The sequence below is a fragment of the Vigna angularis genome, chromosome 7 (assembly GCF_016808095.1).
Source record: "Vigna angularis cultivar LongXiaoDou No.4 chromosome 7, ASM1680809v1, whole genome shotgun sequence".
In the NCBI taxonomy this organism is placed as follows: domain Eukaryota; kingdom Viridiplantae; phylum Streptophyta; class Magnoliopsida; order Fabales; family Fabaceae; genus Vigna; species Vigna angularis.
This window is the reverse complement of record NC_068976.1, coordinates 10044422-10069446: the sequence shown is the minus strand read 5'-3', so window position 1 is coordinate 10069446 and position 25025 is coordinate 10044422. Positions and strand designations below refer to the sequence as shown.

The following is a 25025-nucleotide window of genomic DNA, read 5'->3' as shown; positions in this document are numbered from 1 at the left end:
AACAATTACCAATAAAAAATGCCACGAAAATGCACCATTTGATAAAATATACAAAAGTACATACAAACACCTACAATGGAAAATCCACTAAAGTTGATTTTAAGGGTGGACGTAATTCAAATTTAACAGCAGTTATAATATACAGGCTTTCATTTCATCATTGTAATATAAATACTATTTGGAGGTTGATTTGGGTCAGACTGAATCATCAGATTCTTCAGAATCACTCCTGTCAGGCTCCCCTGCATTTGTAAGATTCTCTGGAACATCATGCTTTGGTGCAGGCTTAGGTGCAACTTTTTTGTTAGCACCTCGGGCATTTTCCTCCACTTCTTGTTCAGCGGCTTCTGCATGTGAATCTCAGTCAAGGAAATAACCAAAGTGAAGATTGTTTCCACTATCAAGAAGGCAACAAACTAAATTTTATCCTTTATGCAAACATAGACTCTAGTTATCCCACGAACCCCGTGTCTATAAGTGAGGAAAACAATAAATAAAAGGGTGGTAAGAAAAAACCAATAATAATTTCAATAACTATCCATTATTTCAATAAAATAATTTAAAGCACAATCATAGATTAAAGATTAAAAAATGAAAACATCACTCATTTGCTGTTTGAGACAACAAAGACGTTTAAGGATATCAAGATTTTCAGCTGTTCCTCGAGCCATGATTTTGAGGAGATCTTTCTCAACACGGGACACAAGCTCAGGCTGGAAAATGAAATATTAACAAAAATGTTAATATGAGATCATATACACATACATATACATATATGGAGGAAGAGAGGTATGTCAATGTTTGTCATGTGAGTGAATATAATACATTAAGATCGGGCTCCCTGCGAAATCTACGCTTGCGAGCATCTCTCATCGGCGGGGTGAGACCATGCCTATACTCAATTACATCTGGAGCAGCATCACCAGATTCCCGAACCATAATCATCTGTTAGTTGGAGTCATAAAAAATCAGACACACAGTTATTAAGTTACATGAATCAAAGATGTGATTAGGAATGAACGAACTATTTGATTAATGATGCACAACTGACCTGACCAATGTCAGCAGTCTTAATCAAAGAGTTATCATCATATGTCTTGTAGGATTCAACAACACAAGGAAGGTCCAATAGAGAAGCTGGGAAGTGTTCATTCCCAATCATAAACGTACCACTCCTTCCATCCTCACTAAATGATAAATCTAATGACTTGTCTTCAGATGAAGAAGGATCAGTTTCATTCAAAAGCCGCTCTATTCTCTCTGCCACATTCGGTGGAACTCTAAGTATGAATTGCTCCTCCATAACTAAAAACATTAGGACATGTCTCAAAACACTAAAATGTAAAATGACTTGATTTAAAAAACACATAATGGAATTGAATTGATTTAGAAGTCAAATCCCATGTTTTGAAATTCAAAAAAAATGATTTAGAATTTAAATCTTTTGTTATTAAATAAAATAGACTTGATTTCAATTCTGCATGTTTCACTTTCACCACTTTAATACAAAGTTATTAACTCGTCGAGTGAAACGATAAACTCCCTCTCTACTCCCAGCATAAAAGTAAAAAAACATCATAATTCAGCAACATAAAACTGTAAGACAAGCTGAAAAGTGATAGGTACTCAGACCTAAAACGAATAAACCCACATAATCTTGGAGTCTTTATTAGAACAACACCAAAGGATTCCATCAATGTGGAAGAACCAAACACACCACACTCCTCTGGTCTTTCGAGAGGACCAGACTTTCCTCACCTATCTCTTTACAGAAATACCAAGAATGACAAAAACTAAAGAAAACAACCTCCCAAAAAGACTTTATAATAGTCTGGCACAACAAACCCAACCCACAGACAGTTATAACTGTTTGTCCCTCTTATTTCTTCTAACATAAACTTTTCCTTTGAACCTATCAAAAAGTAATATTCCTGAACAGTTTGTTTTATCTGATACCACTAAGGATATTGATACAAGACTTAAAAAAAGAGTGTACACCATTTTTTCGTTAAGCCCTTGTAGAAGAGATGCATTAATCCATGTTTTAAGAACTCATTTAGGACATAAGCTAGAATGATGATTGCACAATGAACAAGAATCGAAAAAGAGAACAAAAAATTAACATAAAAGTCAAAACAAAAAACAGTCAAAGGCAAACCAACAACAAATAGCAGTTGCAACAAAGAGAATTAACACTGTTACATTCATATAAATTACAGAAAGAATTTATTCAGAAGTAGGCTTCCCAATGATAACCATTCCATGATCAAAGATAACATGAAAAATAATTCAGTATCATCACCCGACAAATAAAAGACAGCATTGAACTTAAATGAAAAACAACATAAAAATATTTTTATAAAATCATTAGCGCTTTGGTTTTTCATCAATCATAAGTATTAAGCAAATTACCTAACAACAAGCTAGTCTACATAATAAAGCAAACCATGAACAAAATGGAGAAAAATGGTTTCAAACATGGTTGTTAACCTCACTTGTGAACTCGCACAGTTAGATGAGTTCACAAGTTTGAAGCCCTCAGTCTGTTTAACATGCAACCGAACTATGCTTTTTGTGGGCTCAAGGGAGCTTGTCTGAAATTTAAGGGACGAATTCTCTAGGGGCAAAAAATTGACACTAGTTTAGGGCCATCCTGGGGCATATTTAGCCAATACTATTAACCGTAGTTTTCTTCTCTCCTGTGACCAAGGTAGTCAAACTCAAGATTCTTCTCTCCTGTGATCAACGTCTGTGCATAGTGATTGTAATGCATTTGAAGGGGAGTCCTCTTTTTTTCTCAATTCCGTTTGGCAAAATGTTAGTTTAGCTACCCAGTAATAAATTTTCTCAATTGGCCACCTTAACTACGTCTAGCAGCCACAAAAATACATATGTTCATACGATTATCAAACTTTTTCCTTCTTTCTTTTTGCATTGGACTTAAAAGATCACTTTTAAGGATATCTTGAAGCTTTTATGTTTTACAAGTACAGTAGAGATTCATTTATTTTTAAATATACTACATATTGGTCATGTTGAAATGTATTAAGTTTATGTTGTTTTGTGAGTGTGCACCCAACTTAAGAGGTGGGTTGTATTTTGTCATGGTATTCTATAATAGAATACCAAAACCTTGTTAGTGTCAATGAATGAATAAAATGTTTCAGTTAGTTCTCTAACATGGTATCAAGAGCCAGACCCAGTGTGCCATTATTGTCGCCGTCACTTTCCGCCACCGTCCTCCGTCGCCTTTTGTCATGCAAAGTTAAGGGTTAGGTTCGCCTGAGAAGCGCGACCCAGCCCTGGTGGTCGCCTGCTCAGAAACCTCCGCACTCTCCTCCACGTGCCGCTTCTCTCCGGCAAGTCTCCGGTGCGTGTTCCTCATGCGCCGCCTTCTCGGTGTCAGATCGACACCACGCCACTGCAGATCGTTTCGCCGGAGTTTCCTGAGCGTGTTTTGGCCCTTGCTTCGTTGTTTCAGTCGTTGTAGTTTGCACCTAGGGTTTTCTCCCTCAAGCTGATTTTCTCCCTCAACATTGTTACCCTTCATTACTTGTGGAACCAGATTCTAGTTTTCCATATCGAGCCTTCTTCCTCATTAATACTAGATTTCGCAGTCTACTGTTGATGAACTTCATTTCTTAGTATGGTTGGACAGGGATTCTAATTTCCCATAGTCATAAGACTTTGTCTCTGTTCTTGATCCTAAGTTATGTTTCTTCTCACAAATTTAGAATGGCATCCTTTACTAAAATTAATTTCTCCTTATCTGCCACTTCAAGGAGAGGAGCTAATCGAGGAGGCCATGATAGTCGAAGTGGGTATGTGCAATGCTCATACTGTAAGAAAATTGGTCATACCCAGAAAAGATGTTATTCATTACATGGTTTTCCAGATCAAACTGTGCATCCTTACAAATTTGATAATTCGGAATCAAGAATCTCAAATGAAGAGTACCAAGAATTTGAGTTACAAGTCTGACAAATCCACCGGCCTTTGTCAGTTTCCTTCAGTGCCAAGTGTCTGGTAACACTCGTTTATTTTCCTCCATTAACCCTCAAAAAGTTCCTCAATTAGTTACTGTTGCCAATGGATCCAAATTGACATCTCAAGGAATTGGCAAAGGGTCCTTATCTCCTTCATTAAACATAAATTTTGTTTTGTATATTCCTCATTGTCCTTATAATTTAATCTCCTTGAGTCAATTGACACGTTCATTAAATTGTTCTATAACCTTTACTGCTACTTCCTTTGTCATACATGAACATGGTACGGGTCGTCGAATTGGAGAAGGATATGAGTCAGGAGGATTGTATTTCCTAAAACCTAACTCTTTTGTTTCCTGCATTTCAACTTCATCTCCTAAATTTTACATGATCGTTTGGGTCACCCAAGTTTGTCTAAGCTGAAGTTGATGGTTCCAAGTCTTAAACACATTCCTGTCTTAGATTATGAGTCTTGTCAGTTTGGAAAACATGTTAGATCTTCTTATCCAAAGAAATTCGAGACACAATGTAAGTCTATTTTTTCTACCATTCACTCTGATATTTGGGGACCGAGTCGAGTTACTTCCTTTGGTTTTAACTATTTTGTAACCTTCATTGATGAATTTTCTCGGTGTACGTGGGTTTATCTTATGAAAGAGAGATCTGAACTTTTAGTCATTTTTATGTCCTTTGTTAATGAAATTAAGAATCAATTTGGAAAGACAATTAACATTCTCATAAGTGATAATGCTAAGGAATATTTTTCTGCTGCATTTTCTTCATTTTTATCTTCCAAAGGAATTTTACATCAGTCAACATGTTCTCACACTCCACAACAAAATGGCATAGCTGAGAGAAAGAAAAGACATCTCATTGAAACAACACGTTCCCTGATGTTAAATACTAATGTTCATGTTCATCATTGGGGGATGCAATCCTCACTGTTTGTTTTTTGATCAATAGGATGCCTTCTTCATCTCTTGACAATAAAGTTCCTCACTCCGTAATTTTTCCAAATGATCCTCTTTACCATGTCTCTCCACGTGTTTTTGGGAGCACTTGTTTTGTTCATAATGTCTCCCCAGGTCTTGATAAACTTTCTCCCAAGTCTATTAAATGTGTCTTTTTGGGATATTCTCGCATTCAGAAAGGATATAGATGTTATTCTCCCTCCACAAGAAGGTATTATATGTCTTCTGATGTCACCTTTTTTGAGGATACACCTTTCTTCTTGTCTTCCAAGGAGGATCGTTCATCTATTCAAGAGATACTTCCTATACCATCATGTGATCCCTTGGTCATTCCCGCTTCTCCATCTTCAGCTCAAACTCAGAATGCAAAGATATTGTTCAACCACCTTCCTCCTTGCCTGAAGATCCTCGAGACTCAGCTCCTTCTCCATCAGATTCCCAAACCATGGATCCTTCATCCTCCTCGTCCTCTCTTGACTCAAATCAGGCTTGGCCTATTACTCTTCGAAAAAGTATTCGATCTACTCGTAATCCTTATCCTGTTTTAATTTTTTAAGTTATCATCGTCTGTCTCCTACATATTTCTCCTTTGTTTCCTCCCTTTCTAACATCAAAGTTCCTAATAATGTTCGTGAGGCACTTGATCACCCTGGATGGCGACAAGCCATGATTGATGAAATGTAGGCACTTGACAATAGTGGCACTTGGGAACTTGTACCTCTTCCTCCCGGTAAGAAACCCGTGGGATGTAGATGGGTATATGTTATTAAAGTTGGTCCTACTGGTGCAATTGATCGTCTTAAAGCTCGTCTAGTCGCAAAGGGATATACTCAGGTTTATGGTCTCGACTATTGTGATATTTTTTCTCATGTGGCCAAAATCAATAGTGTTCGTCTATTTCTTGCCATGGCTGCCATTCGACAGTGGCTACTTCACCAATTGGACATTAAAAATGCCTTTTTTCATGGTGATCTGGAAGAGGAGATATACATGGAGCAACCTCCTGGATTTAGTCGTGTTGCTCAGGGGGAGTCTAAGTTTGTAAATTACGCCGTTCACTCTACGGCTTGAAACAATCACCTCGAGCTTGGTTTGGTAAATTTAGCCATGTTGTGCAACAATTTGGATTGAAACGATGTGAAGCAGATCATTCAGTGTTTTATGGGCATTCTACTCCTGATAAATGTGTTTATCTTATGGTTTATGTTGATGATATTGTGATTACAGGAAATGATGTTGCGAGAATTGTTCAATTAAAGGATCATTTGTTCAACCACTTCCAAACCAAAGACCTAGGTCGTTTGAAATACTTCCTTGGTATTGAATTGGCACAATCAAAAGAAGGAGTCATCATTTCACAAAGAAAATATGCCCTTGATATTTTGGAGGAAACCGGTTTGACAGATTGCAAGCCAATTGATAGTCCTATGGACTCAAATCAAAAATTAATGAGAGACCACGGTGTTCCTTTCTCAGATCCAGAAAGATACAGAAGGTTGGTTGGAAAACTAATCTATCTCACCATAACAAGACATGATCTTTCTTATCCAGTCGGAGTTGTGAGCCAATTTATGCAAAATCCTCATATTGATCATTGGAATGTCGTGGTACGCATCCTTAGATATGTAAAAGGGAATCCAGGACATCGACTGTTGTATGAGAATAAGGGAAGTACTGAGTTAGAAGGATATTGTGATGCAGATTGGACTGGTTGTCTGAATGATCGAAGATCTACCACATGATATTGTGTACTCCTTGAAGGGAAGCTTGTATCATGGAAAAGCATGAAACAAAGTGTTGTTGTTCGATCTAGTGCAGAAGCTGAATACCGATCTATGGCCATAGCTACATGTGAACTTATCTGGATCAAACAACTCCTTCAAGAATTAAAATTCTGTGAAAATAAGCCTATGAAGTTGTATTCTGATAACCAAGCAACTCTTCACATTGCCTCCAATCCAGTGTTCCATGAGAGAACAAAACATATAAAAATTGATTGTCATTTCATCAGAGAGAAGTTGTTGTTCAAGGATCTCATTACAGAGTTTGTCAATTCTAATGAACAATTTGCAGATACTCTGACTAAGTCTTTAAGAGGGTTTAGGATTCAGTTTATATGTTCCAAGCTTGGTGCATATGATCTATATGCTCCAACTCGAGGGGGAGTGTTGAAATGTATTAAGTTTATGTTGTTTTGTGTGTGTGCACCCAACTTAAGAGGTGAGTTGTATTAGTATTCTATATATATAGAATACCAAAACTTTGTTAGTGTCAATGAATGAATAAAATGTTTCGGTTAGTTATCTAAGAGGTCATTACATTTGAAATTATCTGTACAGGTTGTTGTTACTGAACTCAGTTTCTCACCTTTTCATTTTCTCTCTTTTTCTTAAAAACGATCCTGTTACTTAAATTTGATTCAATGTATCAGGTATGCCTGCCCTCCTGTTATAACTCTTTCATAGAGTTAGGAATTGTTGTTTGTTGTAACTCTTTTTTGTTAGTTGTTGAGCCTGTAGAGATCGTTGTAAGTGTTGAAATGTAATATGTTTTTAGATATAGGCTCTGTAGGAGCCTATTGTTTACTGTTTATTGTTGATTACTGTTTTTCATTATTGTATAAGTATGTGTTTAGTGTGAAGATAATAATATGAAAAAGAGAGTTTCTTTCTCTTAATTCTCCAAAATGGTATCAAGAGCCAAGCACTGGGGCTCTCTTCTGTAGACGCCATCAACCACCAGCCGCCGCCGTCGCCGCCGTTTTCGCCGTCGCCGTCGCCGCCGCCGGTACCCCATTTTCTCAGGAAAATTTAGGGGTTTTGTGCGCCTCCGTGAGCGCGACCCAACCCTGGTGGTCGCCGTCCCTGCAAAGCCCTCACGCGCTGCCACGCGCCGCCGCAGCCCGCCAGATCTCGCGCGCGTACTGTTCACGCGCCGCCCTACGCTGGTCGGAATTTCACCGCGCATCTAGGGTTCCGCTCGCCTCACTCTCCTGAGCCTATATCTGATCTTACTTCCCTGTTTCAGTGGGTGTAATTGATACCTAGGGTTTTCTCTCTCCCAATAGTTGAATATCTCTCCAAGTCTGGTTCATTTTCCGATCTGTAATGGCATCTACTGCAATTAATTCCTCTCTATCTGCAACTCCTATCATTACATCTGCAAAACTCAACTGGAAAAATTATTTATCTTGGTCTTCTGCAGTGGAATTATGGTTTCTTGGTCAAGGACACCATGATCATCTAGAACAAGATATCTCTATGGTTCCAGATGAAGAAAAATCTCAATGGCAAAAATTGGATTTTCAGTTATGCGCAATTTTGTGGCAGTCAGTGGAGCAAGAGGTTTTAGATATCTTGAGACCCTATAAAACATGTTCATCATTCTGGAAGAGGGCAGAAGATATTTTTGCAAATGATGTACGTCTTTTTGATGCAACCCAAAGAGTAGCTTCTCTAAAACAAGTCAACCATGACATGGTTTCTCATATAGCAAAGGCTCGGGCTGCTGTAGAAGAATTAAAGAACTTCTTTGTAGCTGATTCATTAGAAGGGATCAATAAAAAGCTTGACAAGTTTTACATGGTCCTAATTCTGAGAAGCTTACACTCCGATTATGATCATGTACGTGATCAAGTTTTAGCTGGTGATCAAATCCCTTCAATGGATGGTTTGGTTACTCGACTTCTTCGAGTACCTCCATTGGTGAAAGATGAGAATTCAATCGATGTTATTGGAACATCAGCTATGATAATGCCACAAGGAAGAGGAGTGCCACAAGGAAGAGGAGGAGGCAGAAGCAACCGAGGACGTGGTGGTCGTAGCATACGTCCTCCTCCTCAATGCACATACTGTAAGAAACTAGGCCATACTCGAGACAAATGTTATGTTCTACATGGATATCCAGACAAAGTTGCTCATGTGTCTAAATCTGGTGATCTAGAATCCAGAATTTCAAATGAAGAATATGAAGAATTTTTACGTTACAAATCTGGAAAACCGTCTATTCCTGGCCAATCCTCTGTCATGACTAGTGTGCCTACAGCCAGCCTATCTCAATCTGTGGAAGGTCATAATCCATGGATTCTGGACTCAGGTGCCTCAGACCATATCTCTGGTAACATTCCTTCATTTTCTTCATTGTCTTCTCCAAGAATTCCTCATCTCATTACCGTTGCCAATGGATCAAAAGTGAAATCTCAGGGAATTGGAACAGTTTCCTTATCTCCTTCACTAAGTTTAAATTCTGTGTTATATGTTCCCAATTGTCCATACAATTTAATCTCTTTGAGTCAGTTGACTCGTACCTTAAATTGTTCCATAACCTTTACGGCCAATTCTTTTGTTATACAGGAACATGGGACAGGTCGTCTGATTGGAGAAGGACATGAGTCTCAAGGACTTTATTTCTTAAAACCTCATTCCTCAGTTTCCTGCTTTACCACTTCATCCCCCAAACTTCTGCATGATCGTCTAGGCCATCCAAGTTTGTTCAAGTTGAAGATGATGGTTCCAAGTCTCAAAAACATCCAAGTCTTAGATTGTGAATCTTGTCAATTAGGAAAACATGTTAGATCTTCCTATCCTAAAAGATCTGAGACACAGTGTGATTTTCCTTTCTCAATAATTCATTCAGATATTTGGGGACCAAGTCGTGTTACTTCATTTGGTTTTAATTATTTTGTAACCTTTATTGATGAATTCTCTCGATGTACTTGGGTTTATTTAATGAAAGAGAGATCTGAACTTTTGTCCATATTCAAGTCCTTTTTTATTGAAATTAAGAACCAATTTGGGAAGACAATTAAAATTCTTCGAAGTGATAATGCTAAGGAATACTTCTCTCTAGCATTTTCTTCATTCTTATCTTCCCAAGGAATTTTACACCAGTCAACCTGTCCTCACACTCCACAACAAAATGGCATTGCAGAAAGAAAGAATAGACATCTCATTGAAACTGCACGTTCCTTAATGTTGAATACTAATGTTCCTGTACATCATTGGGGCGATGCAGTCCTCACTGCCTGTTTTCTTATCAATAGGATGCCTTCTTCCTCTCTTAATAATAAAATTCCTCACTCTGTCATTTTTCCCAACGACACTTTATACCATGTTTCCCCACGTGTATTTGGGTGTATGTGTTTTGTTCATAATGTTTCTCCAGGTCTTGATAAGCTCTCAGCAAAAGCTATCAAGTGTGTTTTCTTAGGATACTCTCGTCTTCAGAAAGGGTATAGATGTTATTCTCCCTCCACAAAGAGATATTGTATGTCAGCTGATGTCACATTCTTTGAGGATACACCTTTTTTTTCTTCCTCCATGGAGGATCGTTCCTCTGTTCAACAAATGTTTCCTTTACCAACATGTGATCCTCTAATTATTCCTGATTCAGTACCTCAAAATCAAAATCCAAATAACATTGTTCCTCCACCTCTTATCACATATCAACGTCGAACTCAATCTCGAACTCCTAACACTGACGATCCTCGAGACTCAGATCCTTCTGCATCAGATCCTCAGACCATGGATCCTTCATCATCTTCACCTTCTACTGATTCAGATGATAACTGGTCCATTGCCCTCCGTAAAGGTATTCGTTCTACTCGCAATCCATATCCTATTTATAATTTTGTGAGTTATCATAACTTGTCTCCTACATATTTCTCCTTTGTTTCCTCATTATCATCGACTAAGGTTCCTAATAATATTCATGAGGCACTTGTTCATTCTGGATGGCGACAAGCCATGGTTGATGAGATGAAGGCACTTGAACACAATGGCACTTGGGATCTTGTCCCTCTTCCTCCTGATAAGAAGCCTGTTGGTTGTAGATGGATTTATACTGTTAAAGTTGGTCCTACTGGTAAAATTGATCGCCTTAAAGCTCGACTGGTAGCTAAGGGCTATACTCAAGTTTATGGCCAAGACTATTGTGATACTTTTTCTCCTGTGGCTAAAACCAGTACCGTTCGTATTTTTCTTGCTATGGCTGCCATTCGTCATTGGCCTCTTTATCAGTTAGACATTAAAAATGCCTTCCTTCATGGTGATCTGGAAGAGGAGATATACATGGAGCAACCTCCTGGATTTGTTGCTCAGGGGGAGTCTGGATTAGTTTGTAAGTTGCGTCGTTCCCTTTATGGCTTAAAGCAATCACCTCGAGCTTGGTTTGGTAAATTTAGTCAGGTGGTGCAAAAATTTGGACTGAAACGTTGTGAGGCGGATCATTCAGTGTTTTATGGTCACTATTCTCCTGACAAATGTGTTTATCTCATGGTGTATGTTGATGATATTGTTATTACAGGGAATGACATCACTAGAATTAATCAGTTAAAGAATCATCTGTTCAATCACTTTCAAACTAAAGATCTGGGTCGTCTAAAATATTTTCTTGGTATTGAAGTGGCACAGTCAAAAGAAGGTGTCATTATTTCACAAAGGAAATATGCTCTTGACATTTTAGAGGAAACAGGTCTGACAAATTGCAAGCCCATTGACAATCCCATGGACCCAAATCAAAAGTTAATGACAGATCAGGGTGAACCTTTCTCAGACCCAGAGAGATATAGAAGACTAGTTGGAAAACTCATTTATCTTACCATAACAAGACCTGATCTTTCTTATCCAGTTGGAGTTGTGAGTCAATTTATGCAAAATCCACATGTTGATCATTGGAATGCAGTACTTCGCATTCTCAGATACATAAAAGGAAGTCCAGGACAGGGACTATTGTATGAGAACAAGGGAAACACTCGGATCGAAGGATATTGTGATGCAGATTGGGCTGGTAGTCCAATTGATCGAAGATCTACTACAGGATATTGTGTTTTACTTGGTGGGAACCTTGTATCTTGGAAAAGTAAGAAACAAAACGTTGTTGCTCGATCTAGTGCTGAAGCTGAATACCGATCTATGGCTCTGACTACATGTGAACTTGTGTGGATTAAACAACTTCTTCAAGAATTGAAGTTTTGTAAAAATGAGCAAATGAAACTGTACTGTGACAATCAAGCAGCTCTACACATTTCCTCCAATCCTGTGTTTCATGAGAGGACGAAACACATAGAAATTGACTGTCATTTTATTAGAGAGAAGTTGTTGTCAAAGGAACTGGTTACTGAATTTGTCAATTCTAATGAACAACTCGGAGACATGTTGACCAAATCTCTAAGGGGGCCTAGAATTCAATTTATATGTTCCAAGCTTGGGGCATATGACTTATATGCTCCAGCTTGAGGGGGAGTGTTGAAATGTAATATGTTTTTAGATATAGGCTCTGTAGGAGCCTATTGTTTACTGTTTATTGTTGATTACTGTTTTTCATTATTGTATAAGTATGTGTTTAGTGTGAAGATAATAATATGAAAAAGAGAGTTTCTTTCTCTTAATTCTCCAAAAGTAAGAACGAGTTATAAACATAACTCCTTCATTCGTCAGCACAATAATAAAATTTCTTCATTCAAATCATAAACTCGTGAGCGAGAGGACATACCTGAAATCTGGGGTGGTTACCACCGTGAGTGCGTGGTTGAAGAGCGGCGCTGAGAGATGGTGGTGCGACTGGAGAGGGTTGATTCCTGCGCGAAGAAGAAAAGAGAGAAAAGGGCGAGTATAGGGAGAAGGAAGAAAAACCCTAACACCTCTCTCTGATATGTCAAAGGTTTGGGAGAAATTTGACCTAGAAATTGCTGCTACTCCAATGCCTGAACCATATCAAGAGAACATTGTGGATATTATGTTATTTATTCATGCTAATTTTTTTTTATGCACGTCAAATGAAATATCATATGGGCTTCTCTCCAGTTCTTTCTCCTGACTGTCCTACAACTTCTCAGGTTTAATGGTTGGTAAATGGTGGGTCTGTATTAATATTCTTTCAATAATATAAAATTTATATTATTTTAAAAATATTATAAAATAATACAATAATAAAACTAAATATATAAAATTATAAAACCATAAAAGTTACGCAATTTTAAAATTATAAAATTATTGAAGTTTAAATAACTTGCAACAAAAATAAAAATAAAAAATAATGTGAGAGAGCAAGATAATATCAATATCATCCCGTTAACTACCTTATAAGAAAACTATAATCTTAAAAATTCAATTGAAAAGTTTTAGATTTTTAAGGACTAATCTATAACAAATATTTAATAAAGACTAAATTAACGCACTTGATATAATATCATTAATAAATAATAAAATATCATATAAAAACTAATTATTCACATATACTTACCACTAGCAATGAACTTGAGAACTGGATTTCTTGGCCTGTACATATGTGAAGAAGTTTTAATACACTAAAATATGAAAAATGAAAGCTCAGAACAGTATACTAAACACCAATTCAAAATTTCAATGTGCATATTAGAATTTTAAATTAAGAACACCAAGGTAGTAATGTATATCTTTGCAAATTTGGGTCTAAAAGTTTAGTAATGCCTAAATACACGAGACTAATCAAAGTTTAAAACAAACAGTATATAAAAAAAATTAATACAGAAAAAGTATTCCCGCTGAAGAAAAACTACTTTATCACTTAAAATCTGAAATCAAATTATCAGCATCTGACAATGGTGAATACATGGAAACACAAATATTGTACCAGATATTTTGCAGGAAATTTGTTTTCTTCTATCTCTACCAAATTTGATAAGTTTGATACAGTATACAAAAGAAGGAAAAAAGAAGGTAGTTAGTACAGTTGTAATTACATAACTGTAACAGACTATTATAAATAGTCTTATTAGGAGGTGAGTAGGAAGTTTTTTGGGGGCTTTTGGAGAAGGGGAACTAGGAGAGTTAGGGTCCTCTCAAAAGACCTTTGTTTTCTGCTATACTTTGTTGTTGTGTTCCTACTACGTTGGTAGGACCGTTCTGTTCCGAATAAAACATTCAAGAATCTGTCTTGGTATTTTCTTTCTGGGTGTTCTATCAAATGGTATTCAGAGCTTCTTTCTTGGTCCTGTGGTATCTGTGTGGGGGCATGGTGAATACAAGAATGGAAACAAGATTGGATGGGCTGGAAAAGATAGTGCAACAATTGGTTCAAGATCATGACAGAGCAGAAAAGGAACATCATGAGAGGTTCCAGCGGCTGTAAAATTTTGTTAGCGGACTTACGGTGGTGGTGAAGATGTCGAGTGAGTCAACGTGTGGGTCAAATCAGAATATGGGTACTCCTCTAAAGTCTGTTGAACAAAAATAAGACTGACAACTGAATGCTGGATCACGTGGCGCAAATTAGATATTCCTATCTTTGTGGGAGATGATGTGTTTGGCTGGACCAACCGGTTGGAAAGATACTTTCATCTCCAAGAAGTATCTGAAATGGAAAGAATGCAGACTGTGATGATAGCTTTGGAGGGGAAGGCCTTGCAATCCCACTTGGGAATCATTCAAATTGGCAGTGGTTCGTCGCATCCAGTCCAACATGTTCAAGAATCCTTTCGAGGTGGTTATTGCCTTAACTCAGACTGGTTCGGTTGAGGATTATGTTGAAAATTTTGAATAGTATGCAGGGCTGCTAAAGGGGATTGATCAAGATTATCTTATTGGGATATTCTTGAATGGATTAAGGGATGCTATTAAGGCAAAAGTGATGCTGTATGATCCCTCAACTCTGGCATAATTAATGATGAAGGCTCAAATGATGGAGGAAAAAATCCAAATTATGTCTATAAAGGGAAGGGACCAGTGGAGAATAAAGTTGGGTCGGGTTTCAAAATCAACTGGATAACTAGAAGTTTCTCCAATGACGTGGGAAATTCTATTGTCTCAAGTAATCATAATAGAGGGAAAGGGGGGACCCAGACATAACAAGTAGCATCATTAGTCACCAGGGAGGGTAGCCAACCACATTTACCTAACCCTTGTCTCCTCCACTTACCGAAGACTATATTCTGTAAGTATATCCAGAACAACTGCTAGATACTAGAAAGACCACTCAAGGTGACTTAGAAGTTCTTGTCAAATGGAAACATCTTCTAGATATTGAGAATGGTTGGGAATTTAGATATTGAGAATAGTTGGGTATCTATTGCCTGCATTCATAAAGAATTTCACCTTGAGAACAAGGTGAATCTTCATGGAGGGGTATTGATAAGTTCGATACAGTTTACAAAAGAAGGAAAAAAGAAAGTAGTTAGTACAGTTGTAATTACGAAACTGTAACAGACTATTATAAATAGTCTTATTAGGAGGTGAACAGGAAGTTCTTTTGGGGCTTTTGGAGGAAAAGGGGAACTAGGAGAGTTAGGGTCCTCTCGAAAGACCTTTGTTTTCTGCTATACTTTGTTAATCAAACATTCAAGAATCTGTCTTGGTATTCTCTGTAACTCTGGGTGTTCTATCAAAATTGCTAATGTTTATCTGCTTGATATGTACTTCTGAATATAGTTCTCACTTAAATTAAAAGGACATGTTTTTATCTTTTTATTTTGATTACATCTTGCCTGAATGGTTTCTGCAAATGTGGCCTTCAATGTCTGAATAAAACCCCTTCACCTCCACCTCAAAAAAGAACGAAAAAAATAATGCAAGAATATATCTTGTCTATATTGTAATTTATTTTAAATTAAAAATATTAGTGATAAAACAAGAAAACAATACGTTGACTGCTTCTATATTTTGTTTATGTATCTTTGAAATGTTAGGCAAGGATCACCGAAGGACACGTGTTGCAAATGCTTATTTCTCCCTGTTTATGGCTATTGGTAATATTCTTGGATATGCAGCTGGATCATACAGTGGTTGGTACAAGGTCTTTGCTTTCACCATGACCCCTGCATGCAATATTAGTTGTGCAAATCTCAAGTCCGCTTTCTATCTTGACATTGGTTTCATCGCTGTCACCACTTATATAAGCATCATGGCAGCTCATGAAGTACCTCTGAGTTCTAGTGGGGCACAACCTGTTGAAGCAGCAGCAGGGGAATCGGGTGCTGCTGGAGAAGCTTTTCTGTGGGAGCTATTCGGGACAGTCAGATATTTTTCAACCCCAGTATGGACAATACTGTCCGCTACTGCCTTAACTTGGATTGGGTGGTTTCCATTTCTCCTTTTTGATACTGATTGGATGGGCCGAGAGATTTATGGTGGTGAACCAAATGAAGGCCCTAATTATGATACTGGAGTTAGAATGGGGGCAATAGGCTTATTGCTTAATTCAGTTGTTCTTGGAATAACGTCTGTACTCGTGGAGAGGTTATGCAGGAAGCGGGGGGCTGGGTTTGTGTGGGGAATCTCAAATATCTTGATGGCTGTCTGCTTTATTGCAATGCTTATTGTAACCTATCTGGCAAATAGAATTGGCTATATAGGCAAAGAACTACCACCAACTGGCATTGTGATTGCTGTATTGACAATCTTTACCGTTCTTGGGTTTCCACTTGCAGTAAGTTGCTCTATTTCCTGCTAAAAGCATTTTGTTTGTTCTTTTTCTGCCAATATTGAAGGCACCCTTTCTGTCTCCCATGTTCCTTAAAACAAAAACTCAAATTCTGTCTTTTTGCATGGTTTCAGTGACTCATCATATAAAGTATCTTAGTTCATTTGATTTTGTCTGCATGATCTCTTTAGCTCAAACTGCCTTCTGTTCTCCTATGTACCTTAACATAAACAGTACTATTATGTCTCCTATAGTGTCTTGACTCAAGCTTGGCAGCAGTTTTTAACACAAACTGGCATTTTCTATCTCGAGAATCAAGACATGTCAAAATTTAAAATTTGGACATTACCCCATTAATTGTGCATGATTTTGCCAATATATTATTTGAGAGTTCTGTGTAAGTTAATCTGGCTTCATGGATCAATTATTTCAGATCACTTACAGCGTTCCATATGCCTTAGTTTCCACACATATTCAGTCATTGGGGCTTGGCCAAGGTGAGCAGGGTTGATAGCTTATTCTTTCTTGTGAGTATATTATTGTATTTTATGGCTACTTATATTAACTGTTAGTATTTCCAGGATTGTCAATGGGGGTCCTAAATCTTGCAATAGTGTTCCCACAGGTATTACTTTTCGAATTATCCCCTATTTCTTGTTTCTTTTGTTGGATGGGGTGAGGTGGGAGGTTGAGAACCAAAGGAAGTTCTTTGCAATTGCTTGTTTGGCATTCCCAGTAGATTTTGTGAAGAAGAATCATTCTACTTAAAATCTAACTCAACTTCACAAAATTAATTTGGAAAGTGAAATTTGCATTCATATGTATCCTATAATTTGGCTATACATTTAGTCAATGTCAGATTTCTAACAAAAAAAAATCAAACCGAGACAATCAACAAAGAGAAATTAAGAAATGTGGTTGAATTTGTAAATCAGTTTACCATTATAGAGTATTATTATAAAAGTCAGTGAACCTCTGTTACAGAACACATGGTTATAAAGACAGAGGAGCACTACATTACATTACGTTATTCATTTGAACAAACTACAGCTGTCAGCTGTTTACTTCTAACTAATAACTGACAATTGTTCTATGTGTTTAGCCTTTGGATGTAAAACATGATTGTGCATTGAATTTCCATCACTGAGTGATCACATTAAATAATCAGAGTGCCACAAGGGATTGCTTGCTAAGTGAGTCGAGTTTGAATCCATAATAGAGCAGTAGTAGCAGAAGCAAGAATCACATTTATAAAAGCTAATTTCCATTACAAGAGAAGAAATTAAAAACACCTTTTTGTGGTTCCTTCGGCCTTCGCAGCACCAAGTTCTACGTCTCAGCTTATACCGCAACACAGCAGCCTCAATCGATGCCTCGTCAAAATCCAACTACGTCTTCCCAGACGAACCAAAAATGGGGCAATGAAAATCAAATCAACACAGATTAGGTTTCAATTTTAAAGATTTCTAACCATTACAGATTACCATAAACATGAACGAAAAGAAGAATCACTTACCAGATTTAGGGCTCCAGAGAAGAATGATTTACAGCTGCAGAGAAGAGACGATCCAGAGGGGACGTGACTGAAGGTTTCAGACGAAGGCTCGACACGGGAGCTGACTGAAGGTTGGAGAGGAGAGGTGAATGAATGGTTGATGAAGGATTGATGAAGAGGGGAAAGAGAGTCGAGAGAGAGAACAAGAGTTCTAGAGTTCGAGAACAGAGTTAGGGTTCGAGAAAGAGGGGAAACGCTTCTTCAGAGTGTTATTTTGAAAGTTAGAAAAAACCTTTTAAATATGGATTTCCTTCGATATTTATCAATAACTTGACGTGTATAAACTCGACTTCTTAAGAATATTATTCTTTCCACCTCGATAAATCACACTTTTTTTTCGCAAAAATAATTATTCATTTAGAAATTAGTATATTTAAGAAAATGTTTAGGAAAAAGTTATATGATTTAATTGTAAAAGTTTAATTATAAATGGGAGATAAATATAAATGTTATAATATTTGTTAACAATTATTAAAATTAGTTTTTAATTACAATCGTTAATATTAAAGCATGGGACTTTTTTATTTTCAAATAAATAAAACATATTAGAATCTCTTTTTTGACGTAGAAAAATTGCCCTGACATTTTCTATATATTCGTTTGAAGCATATATAATAATTAAATATTCTATAATTAAAAAAATTGAAAAACACCGCGCCGAAAAGAAGAGCAATTAAAACTAACAAAAGTTGTATATCCCTAACAATAGATGGCCTAGGCGTTTATTAATTGAAGAAAATGGTTTTATTCAATTAGTGAAGAAAATGGGTTTTCTTTTATTTTTAATCTTACTTTCTATATTTTTTGTTCGTTTGTTCGTACTTCGTATTATACTATATACAATTTATGCCTTTTAGATTTCATTCCATATTTTAAATAAATTTGCCTTTTAGATTCAATAAGCTGAAAGAAATTAGTTGATTATCCTTATTTTTCATGTTTTATTCATCTAAATGATGAGACTAATTTTGTTCCAAAAGAAAACTATAACCCTCTATTATGACAATAAAGCTGGCTTTATTAAAAAAAATTGTATAATTAGTACGTATTTTTCCAACACTGAATTATAATTTAAAAATATATTAATAACTTTTCCAAAAATGAGAGAAACATTAAAAAGAACAAATATTTTACTGATAGATAAAATATAATAGAAATGTTGAGAATGCATTGGACCTCAGAACAGTGATGTTTAGGTCCTTTCAGAATACAGTTGCATCTAAGGTACCACTACAGTATAGTACTTAATGTTCAAGGAAAATGGTGCTACATCAAAATAATATGTTCACACCCAAATATATTATTTTAGATATATTTTCAGTTTTTTAAATTTAAATTATATTTATTTCAGTCTTCTAAATTTAAAATTACTGATATTTAGTTTAGTAATGGGAAAAACTAGTTTAGTTTCTATATTCCTATCTGTGTAAAAAAATTTGTAGACAGAGATACAATATTACTATGTGGACAAGAAATAAATTCAAATGTTAATTTGTCACCATTTAACTGAATTTGTATTCTAAACTTACAAAATCAAAGGATAAACAAAAGTCCATAATCAAATATTGCAACTAACATTTATTTATCAATATCCCAACATAAAATAATTTGAGAAACAATACAAAAATATGAATAATAAGATCTTAACTAGACTCAGTAGAACAATATCAAGTATAAAATATTCAAAATCCCAGGACAAGAAACAGTATTATTGACTAGAGGATCCCATGCTTACAAGTTACAACTCATTTAAATGAAATCATGGTCAAGACTGGTACATTAAAGATGTTGCTTCTGTCAGAATCAGTAAAGACAGCATAAAAGACCAAATCAATAATTTTATGATTATCAATCCAAAACAAAGAAAGTAGTTTCATATGAGCTACAATAGTTGTAGTCTTCAAGTTCAAAAACTTATTTGGACTGTCATACACTGATCTTTTACATAATACATATATCTCAACAACTTCAACAAGGATTAAGCCAAGAAAAATGGGCTTATTTCCTTGATTTTTTTTTTTGTATGGAAAATTATGCTACAAAACTATCATATAATGTCATACCATATATCTATGTAGTTATAAATGAAAACCAAATCTAGTAGTTGTGGAGAGGCTTGATCCACCAAGACCATCAAGATGAAAAACTAATAGCAATCACAATGATGTACAAAACAATCATCCATGGCTGGCAATTGATGCAAACAGAAACAGCTCTTTTAGAACAGATGATTGAGTGCATTGGACTCATGGGAAAGCCTCTATGTAGCTGTTGGGATGTTTGTTTCAAAAAAGTTCATCCTCAAATTCTCACTTCTGGAGAATTTTCAGGTGATGAATCAGATTTTTCTAGCTCCTCATCAAGCATGATCTCTACTTCCCGGCAGCTCAAACTGCAAAATGCTTTTTCACCTCTGCACGATATCAAAGGAAGTCAATATTAAAGTCATTCTGTCCATCAGAAGAACTTCAATTCAAAACACAAGAGTTGCAATAGTGTTAATCTACCTATAGATGTAAATGTCTTTTCCCTCTTCCAACTTCTTGTTACAATGGTGACAGAAACTTAAGAAGTCTTCAAATGGAAAATAGTTTGGAATATGCATGCTGTTAACACTGAAAAGAGATGATCCCTTTCCATCCTCTCCATTCTTGTTATGTTTTCCAACATCAGTTGCATGAGTTTCCAAAATGCAGTCGCAGAAAATATGTGTTGTTTTAGGATTAGGACCATGAGATATGACACAGGTGTAATCCTCAGAGAGTTCAATCTCACTGGCCGATAGAGACTTAATAAATTCCTTAGAAGATACTGCAGCCACAGGGTTTGAATTTAAGTCAGCAGGTAGCAAAACTTGTGTGTTATCATGGCTTCCTCCAATAAAATGAGGAGGAGAGCACTTGTGTTTCAAAGCAAGATTCTCAGGGTCAGAATCAAAGTTGGGACCAGTTAAACCAGACAGATTCCTAATAGGACTGCAAGAGTCCAATGAAACAGACACAGTGTTCTCAAAGGACTCATGTTGTGGTGGGGTCTCTCCAATCTCAAAAAGAACAGTGGACTCACCCTTTGGGAAAATATAACCATTTTGAGTACAATGGATCTTGCAAAAATCTTTGGGTAAAGACTTAGATGCCTGAGCATAATCCATATCCATATAGGGTTTACAATTTGGGGCTTTAGTAAACATTTGGGGACTCAGACCAGTCTTCTTGCTCTCCGATGCTTGGAGAATTTTTCTAGAAAACTTGGAACATTCTTCCAAAGAATCTATAATACTTAGACCTACTTTGGCACAGTCCCAGCTCCTTTGTTGCCCCTCATTGGACAATGAACTTAGGGTTCTGAAGGGATTACTTAAATTTGAAAAGAATGAAACATCTAGTGGGGAAGTGGGGCTCTTAACTGAATCAGAATCCAACAAGCCTTTAGGACCCATTCCCACAAACAGAAGAGGGGCATTGAAAATTGAGTTGCTTTTGACATTGCTCCCCAAAGCATGAGACTGAGAATATGACTCAAAATTGGCTTCAGAAATTACCATCTTGCCAGCTTTGTGTTGATCTTTCAGGATTGACCCGTTTCTCTTCCTCAGCATTATCTCAAAACACCAACTGAAAACAATACAGATTTGTTCACATAAATAGCAGAACACAGATTGGAAAAAAAAAAAATCAACACACAACAATCAGAGATAGTTTGATTTTAACCTATATAACCTAACACCCATTTTCATACTAGAAAACATTTATAATTTGATTGCATGTCTGATAGATGAAACCCAAAGGCAAAGTTTAGCAATCACAGAAAATAAAAATAACATTCACTTCAATGCTTCAGTCCCAAATGCAAAAGGTGAAAATACAAAAGAAGGAAACTTTTTAGGGAGACTCCAAACCCTTCTTATTGGCATTCATCTCAGAAAGAGAGAGATAGAAAAAAAAAAGTAAAAACCATTAAAACATTAAACACAGAAGAACCCCACATGGTACGACAAACATTAAACCTCAAGCAAAACAAACAAACCAGTGCAACCAAGAACAACAATAAGAAGAGGGATCAACTGATGAAGAACCCAGAAAATTAAAACATTAAAAATAGTAAAGAGAAGGAAGAAATGAGCAATGGAAGAAGAAAGGCACCTGAGTTTTCTCTCTTATGGTCTAGAACCTTCAGGGAGATAATGGTGCAGAGAGAAGAAGTTCAAGTGCAGAAGACAGTACTGTGTATATCTGTACTATCACACACTCTTTCTCTCTCTTTGCGCGTTACTTTGTGTGCCGTGTCACACACAAAATTGCTACTTTCACTTCGATTGTGACAAATGTTTAACCATTTTGGTGCCACGTAACCCCAAAAGCACACCCTTCTTACATTTAAGATACAAAAAAAAGCAAAAAGTACTACTCTATGTTCTTAATTGGGCACCAAGTTTAATACTACTTTCCCATCCCATTTTTAGATGCCAATCCATTTTCTGTAACTTACATTGGAAGTTCCACTTAATTAATTGATTGAATAATTAATAAATTGCCATTAGCAATTGATTGACAAAATACTACTACTACTATATAATATAACTTATTTAGTAAAATAAATTTATCTTTTAACTATTTCGACTATATATTATTTTAAAAATGAATAGTAGTAAAAACATCTCCTTTTCTATTGAAACGCTTTACTTGAAAATCGGTTGAATGTAATAATAATATAAAATAAGTAAATATATATATTAAAGAATATTCTGGCAAAATACATAATTCTATAAATATATATAGTATATAAAACTAATTTTTAAATGTGTTAATTATTTTTATTTGAAATGAATAAATTAAACTGTTATATAATATTATTTTCAAGTATTATTAATTTTTAAAATTATTGAAATTTGATTTATAGTTAAAACCAAAAAAAGGGTATCTTAAAATACATAAGTGATTAGAAATTATATAGTTGAACAAAAAAACAATTAATTATGAGAAAATTATGATATATATATATATATATATATAAAGGCAATAAATAAAAATGTTAAAATACCTCTAGTTTTGAAGATGAATATTTCTTGTTTAAATTGGATATTTAATTCATAAATGTTTCTTTTTTTAGTGATATGTCAAGGTTTTATGTAACAATTACAAAATATAATAATTTACATTTAAAAATATAGTTATGAAATTTTCATTTGTTATAATAAAATAGGGACGTATATGTAATTAATAATTAGATAGAAAATAAGTACGTAGATAAATAATAAAATATAATGAACAAAAGAGAGTATTTACTAAAAAATAATCTAACACTTGGAAAAGAAAAAAAAAATATAACTATGAACAATGACTTTATTACACCTCCAGAAAAGGATTAAGAAAAAGTTGAAATTTATAAACAAATTTACTTTATTATTACTACAATCATAACAGTTATTAATATGGTTGAGATGTTTAGTTATACACGAAACCAGTCGTTGAAGGAACAAAGCTACCTAACCATAGTTAACTGCTTTACCAAGGAATAACCAAGGGTTCAACTTTTGTTTTCGTGTCTTTAAGGTGTTCTGTCTATGTTGTCGTTTTCTGTGACCCAGCTTTTTATGATTTTGTACTCACACATACAAGGAACATAGACCACCCACGTGTATGTTCCAAAATGGATCACCAACATCAACGACTCACACATCAAGATTCTTCTACAATGAAAGTATTTTGTTTTTTTCCAAGTAAAAAAAAATTACTCATTTAGTTATTACATTTAACAATGAAAACTAGCTATAAATGAAAAATAATACTGGATGGTCTCATATATTTTGAATTATTTTCCTTTTTTTTTTCTTTGTCTACGAATTTAAAACAAATAATATTGCACCTGATTAATATAAAATTTTTGGATATTAGGTTTAAAATATTATAATTTTGCAAGAAATCTCTAAAATATTTTCAGTTAGTTATATTTGTAAAAATATTATTGATATCCAAATTGATATGATATAAAATCTTCTCATTATTCATATATTATTATAAAATATCTTTACTGATTTTAACATTAAATAATCTTCTATAAATAGATTTTTCATTTGTTTCCCATGAGAATTGGAAATTCTTTTGTTCAAAAACAACCATTTAACTATTGAAAGTCTCATATTTTATTTTATAATACTTCGGCCAAATTCAGTAAAAACAAATATATATATATATATATATATAAAGTGAAATAAGTAATTTAAAAAAAAATAAAGAATAAATTTGTTGAAAGAAAGAATAACCTTTGTTTTATCTTTATTGCGTGGTAGGGCATAGCATTGCGGTTAACCGACCACGATTTGTTTAATGTAGTTATGTTTTTTATGTTGGCTTTTGGGGGTGAGTTGTGCACGTGTTGTTAAATGAGTGGCTTGTGTTTTGAGACTTCAGAGACTCACTTTGGTTTGTTTTATCTCTCTTTTTCTTTTTACTTTCGTGTTCGTCAATTAGTCAACAAAAGTTTCTCAACACTTACTTTAGTACTTTTCAAATTTCATTATTTTTTTCGACTTCTTTACTCATCTGCTGGTTTCAATGTTTCTGTTAAAAGGAAAAGCATTAAATTCTCCTCACATACTTTTAATTAATGTACAGAAATAATTACTATAGTCTTTCTTAAAGAATTTATTGATGAGCTTGTCTTAAACTTATATATTCTTCTAAAATTACTCCTAACTAACAATAATGAAAGATATTTATTAATGAGACATATTTTTATTTTAAAAATCTTCTTTAATTATTTAAATAATTTCCATCACTGTCTTTTTTTTATATTTTATTGATTTTATACGTGAAATTCAAACTTTTTGAATACTTAAGGATGACCCCAAGTATCATTATGAGGATAGAATATTTGATGATATTGTTATTAATACGTTTTTAGAAAAAAATATAAATGTAAATATAGATTAGATTTTCCTAACTAGAATATAAGAATAAATCTAATCAAATGGTACAAAATATTCAAAGAGAAATACTTTATGAGGAAAAATACAAATAAAAAAAATTTGACACTAGAATAAAAGTATAAAAACATAATTCTAATTTTAGAAGCATTTAAAATTACATAAATAATATAATAAAATAATATGTAGTTGTT

At 35.0% G+C, this 25025-nt stretch overlaps 4 protein-coding genes across 8 annotated transcripts; 2 read left to right on the top strand and 2 right to left on the bottom strand.

Annotated features, from left to right (window-relative positions):
- Window positions 1–19: 19 nt before the first annotated feature.
- Window positions 20–18132, bottom strand: LOC108337977 (transcription initiation factor TFIID subunit 7). Of its 4 annotated transcripts, XM_052880913.1 has the most exons (9): window positions 17868–18132; window positions 17644–17745; window positions 13199–13233; window positions 12635–12659; window positions 12449–12533; window positions 1052–1305; window positions 826–945; window positions 644–713; window positions 20–353 (listed from the first exon to the last, which is right to left on the bottom strand). In XM_052880913.1, exons 6-9 carry the CDS (start codon window positions 1301–1303, stop codon window positions 196–198), a joined length of 600 nt encoding a protein of 199 aa, XP_052736873.1. In that variant the 5' UTR covers window positions 1304–1305; window positions 12449–12533; window positions 12635–12659; window positions 13199–13233; window positions 17644–17745; window positions 17868–18132; the 3' UTR covers window positions 20–195. The 4 variants fall into 4 exon arrangements, with proteins under 4 accessions (XP_052736873.1, XP_052736872.1, XP_052736874.1 ...); XM_052880912.1 differs by having other exon boundaries at window positions 12449–12659; XM_052880914.1 differs by lacking the exon at window positions 12635–12659.
- On the top strand, window positions 7755–9712 carry LOC128197957 (uncharacterized). The gene is made up of 2 exons (XM_052880910.1): window positions 7755–9073; window positions 9310–9712. Exons 1-2 carry the CDS (start codon window positions 8065–8067, stop codon window positions 9345–9347), a joined length of 1047 nt encoding a protein of 348 aa, XP_052736870.1. The 5' UTR covers window positions 7755–8064; the 3' UTR covers window positions 9348–9712.
- On the top strand, window positions 15440–17649 carry LOC128197958 (sucrose transport protein SUC4-like). The gene is made up of 4 exons (XM_052880911.1): window positions 15440–16357; window positions 16785–16848; window positions 16933–16976; window positions 17454–17649. The coding sequence occupies exons 1-4, from the start codon at window positions 15611–15613 to the stop codon at window positions 17496–17498; spliced, it is 900 nt and encodes a 299-aa protein (XP_052736871.1). The 5' UTR covers window positions 15440–15610; the 3' UTR covers window positions 17499–17649.
- A 1669-nt stretch (window positions 18133–19801) lies between the features above and the next one.
- LOC108337095 (FCS-Like Zinc finger 10) lies at window positions 19802–22192 on the bottom strand. Of its 2 annotated transcripts, none has more exons than XM_017573543.2 (3): window positions 22049–22192; window positions 20414–21520; window positions 19802–20319 (listed from the first exon to the last, which is right to left on the bottom strand). In XM_017573543.2, exons 2-3 carry the CDS (start codon window positions 21502–21504, stop codon window positions 20208–20210), a joined length of 1203 nt encoding a protein of 400 aa, XP_017429032.1. In that variant the 5' UTR covers window positions 21505–21520; window positions 22049–22192; the 3' UTR covers window positions 19802–20207. The 2 variants fall into 2 exon arrangements, with proteins under 2 accessions (XP_017429032.1, XP_052736779.1); XM_052880819.1 differs by lacking the exon at window positions 22049–22192 and adding an exon at window positions 21933–22015.
- Between the last annotated feature and the right edge of the window lie 2833 nt (window positions 22193–25025).

Excerpts from the sequence above, each read along its gene's own strand:
- LOC108337977 (XM_052880912.1), bottom strand. The coding sequence starts at position 1,303 with ATGGAGGAGCAATTCATACTTAGAGTTCCACCGAATGTGGCAGAGAGA. Across the intron at positions 946-1,051 it reads AGACTGCTGACATTGGTCAG|ATGATTATGGTTCGGGAATC; the intron begins GTCAGTTGTGCA and ends TCCAACTAACAG. Across the intron at positions 714-825 it reads GCAGGGAGCCCGATCTTAAT|CCTGAGCTTGTGTCCCGTGT; the intron begins GTATTATATTCA and ends TTCATTTTCCAG.
- LOC128197957 (XM_052880910.1), top strand. The coding sequence starts at position 8,065 with ATGGCATCTACTGCAATTAATTCCTCTCTATCTGCAACTCCTATCATT. Across the intron at positions 9,074-9,309 it reads TGCCTCAGACCATATCTCTG|GAACATGGGACAGGTCGTCT; the intron begins GTAACATTCCTT and ends TTTGTTATACAG.
- LOC128197958 (XM_052880911.1), top strand. The coding sequence starts at position 15,611 with ATGTTAGGCAAGGATCACCGAAGGACACGTGTTGCAAATGCTTATTTC. Across the intron at positions 16,358-16,784 it reads TTCTTGGGTTTCCACTTGCA|ATCACTTACAGCGTTCCATA; the intron begins GTAAGTTGCTCT and ends CAATTATTTCAG. Across the intron at positions 16,977-17,453 it reads TTGCAATAGTGTTCCCACAG|CCTTTGGATGTAAAACATGA; the intron begins GTATTACTTTTC and ends CTATGTGTTTAG.
- LOC108337095 (XM_017573543.2), bottom strand. The coding sequence starts at position 21,504 with ATGCTGAGGAAGAGAAACGGGTCAATCCTGAAAGATCAACACAAAGCT. Across the intron at positions 20,320-20,413 it reads AAAGACATTTACATCTATAG|AGGTGAAAAAGCATTTTGCA; the intron begins GTAGATTAACAC and ends GATATCGTGCAG.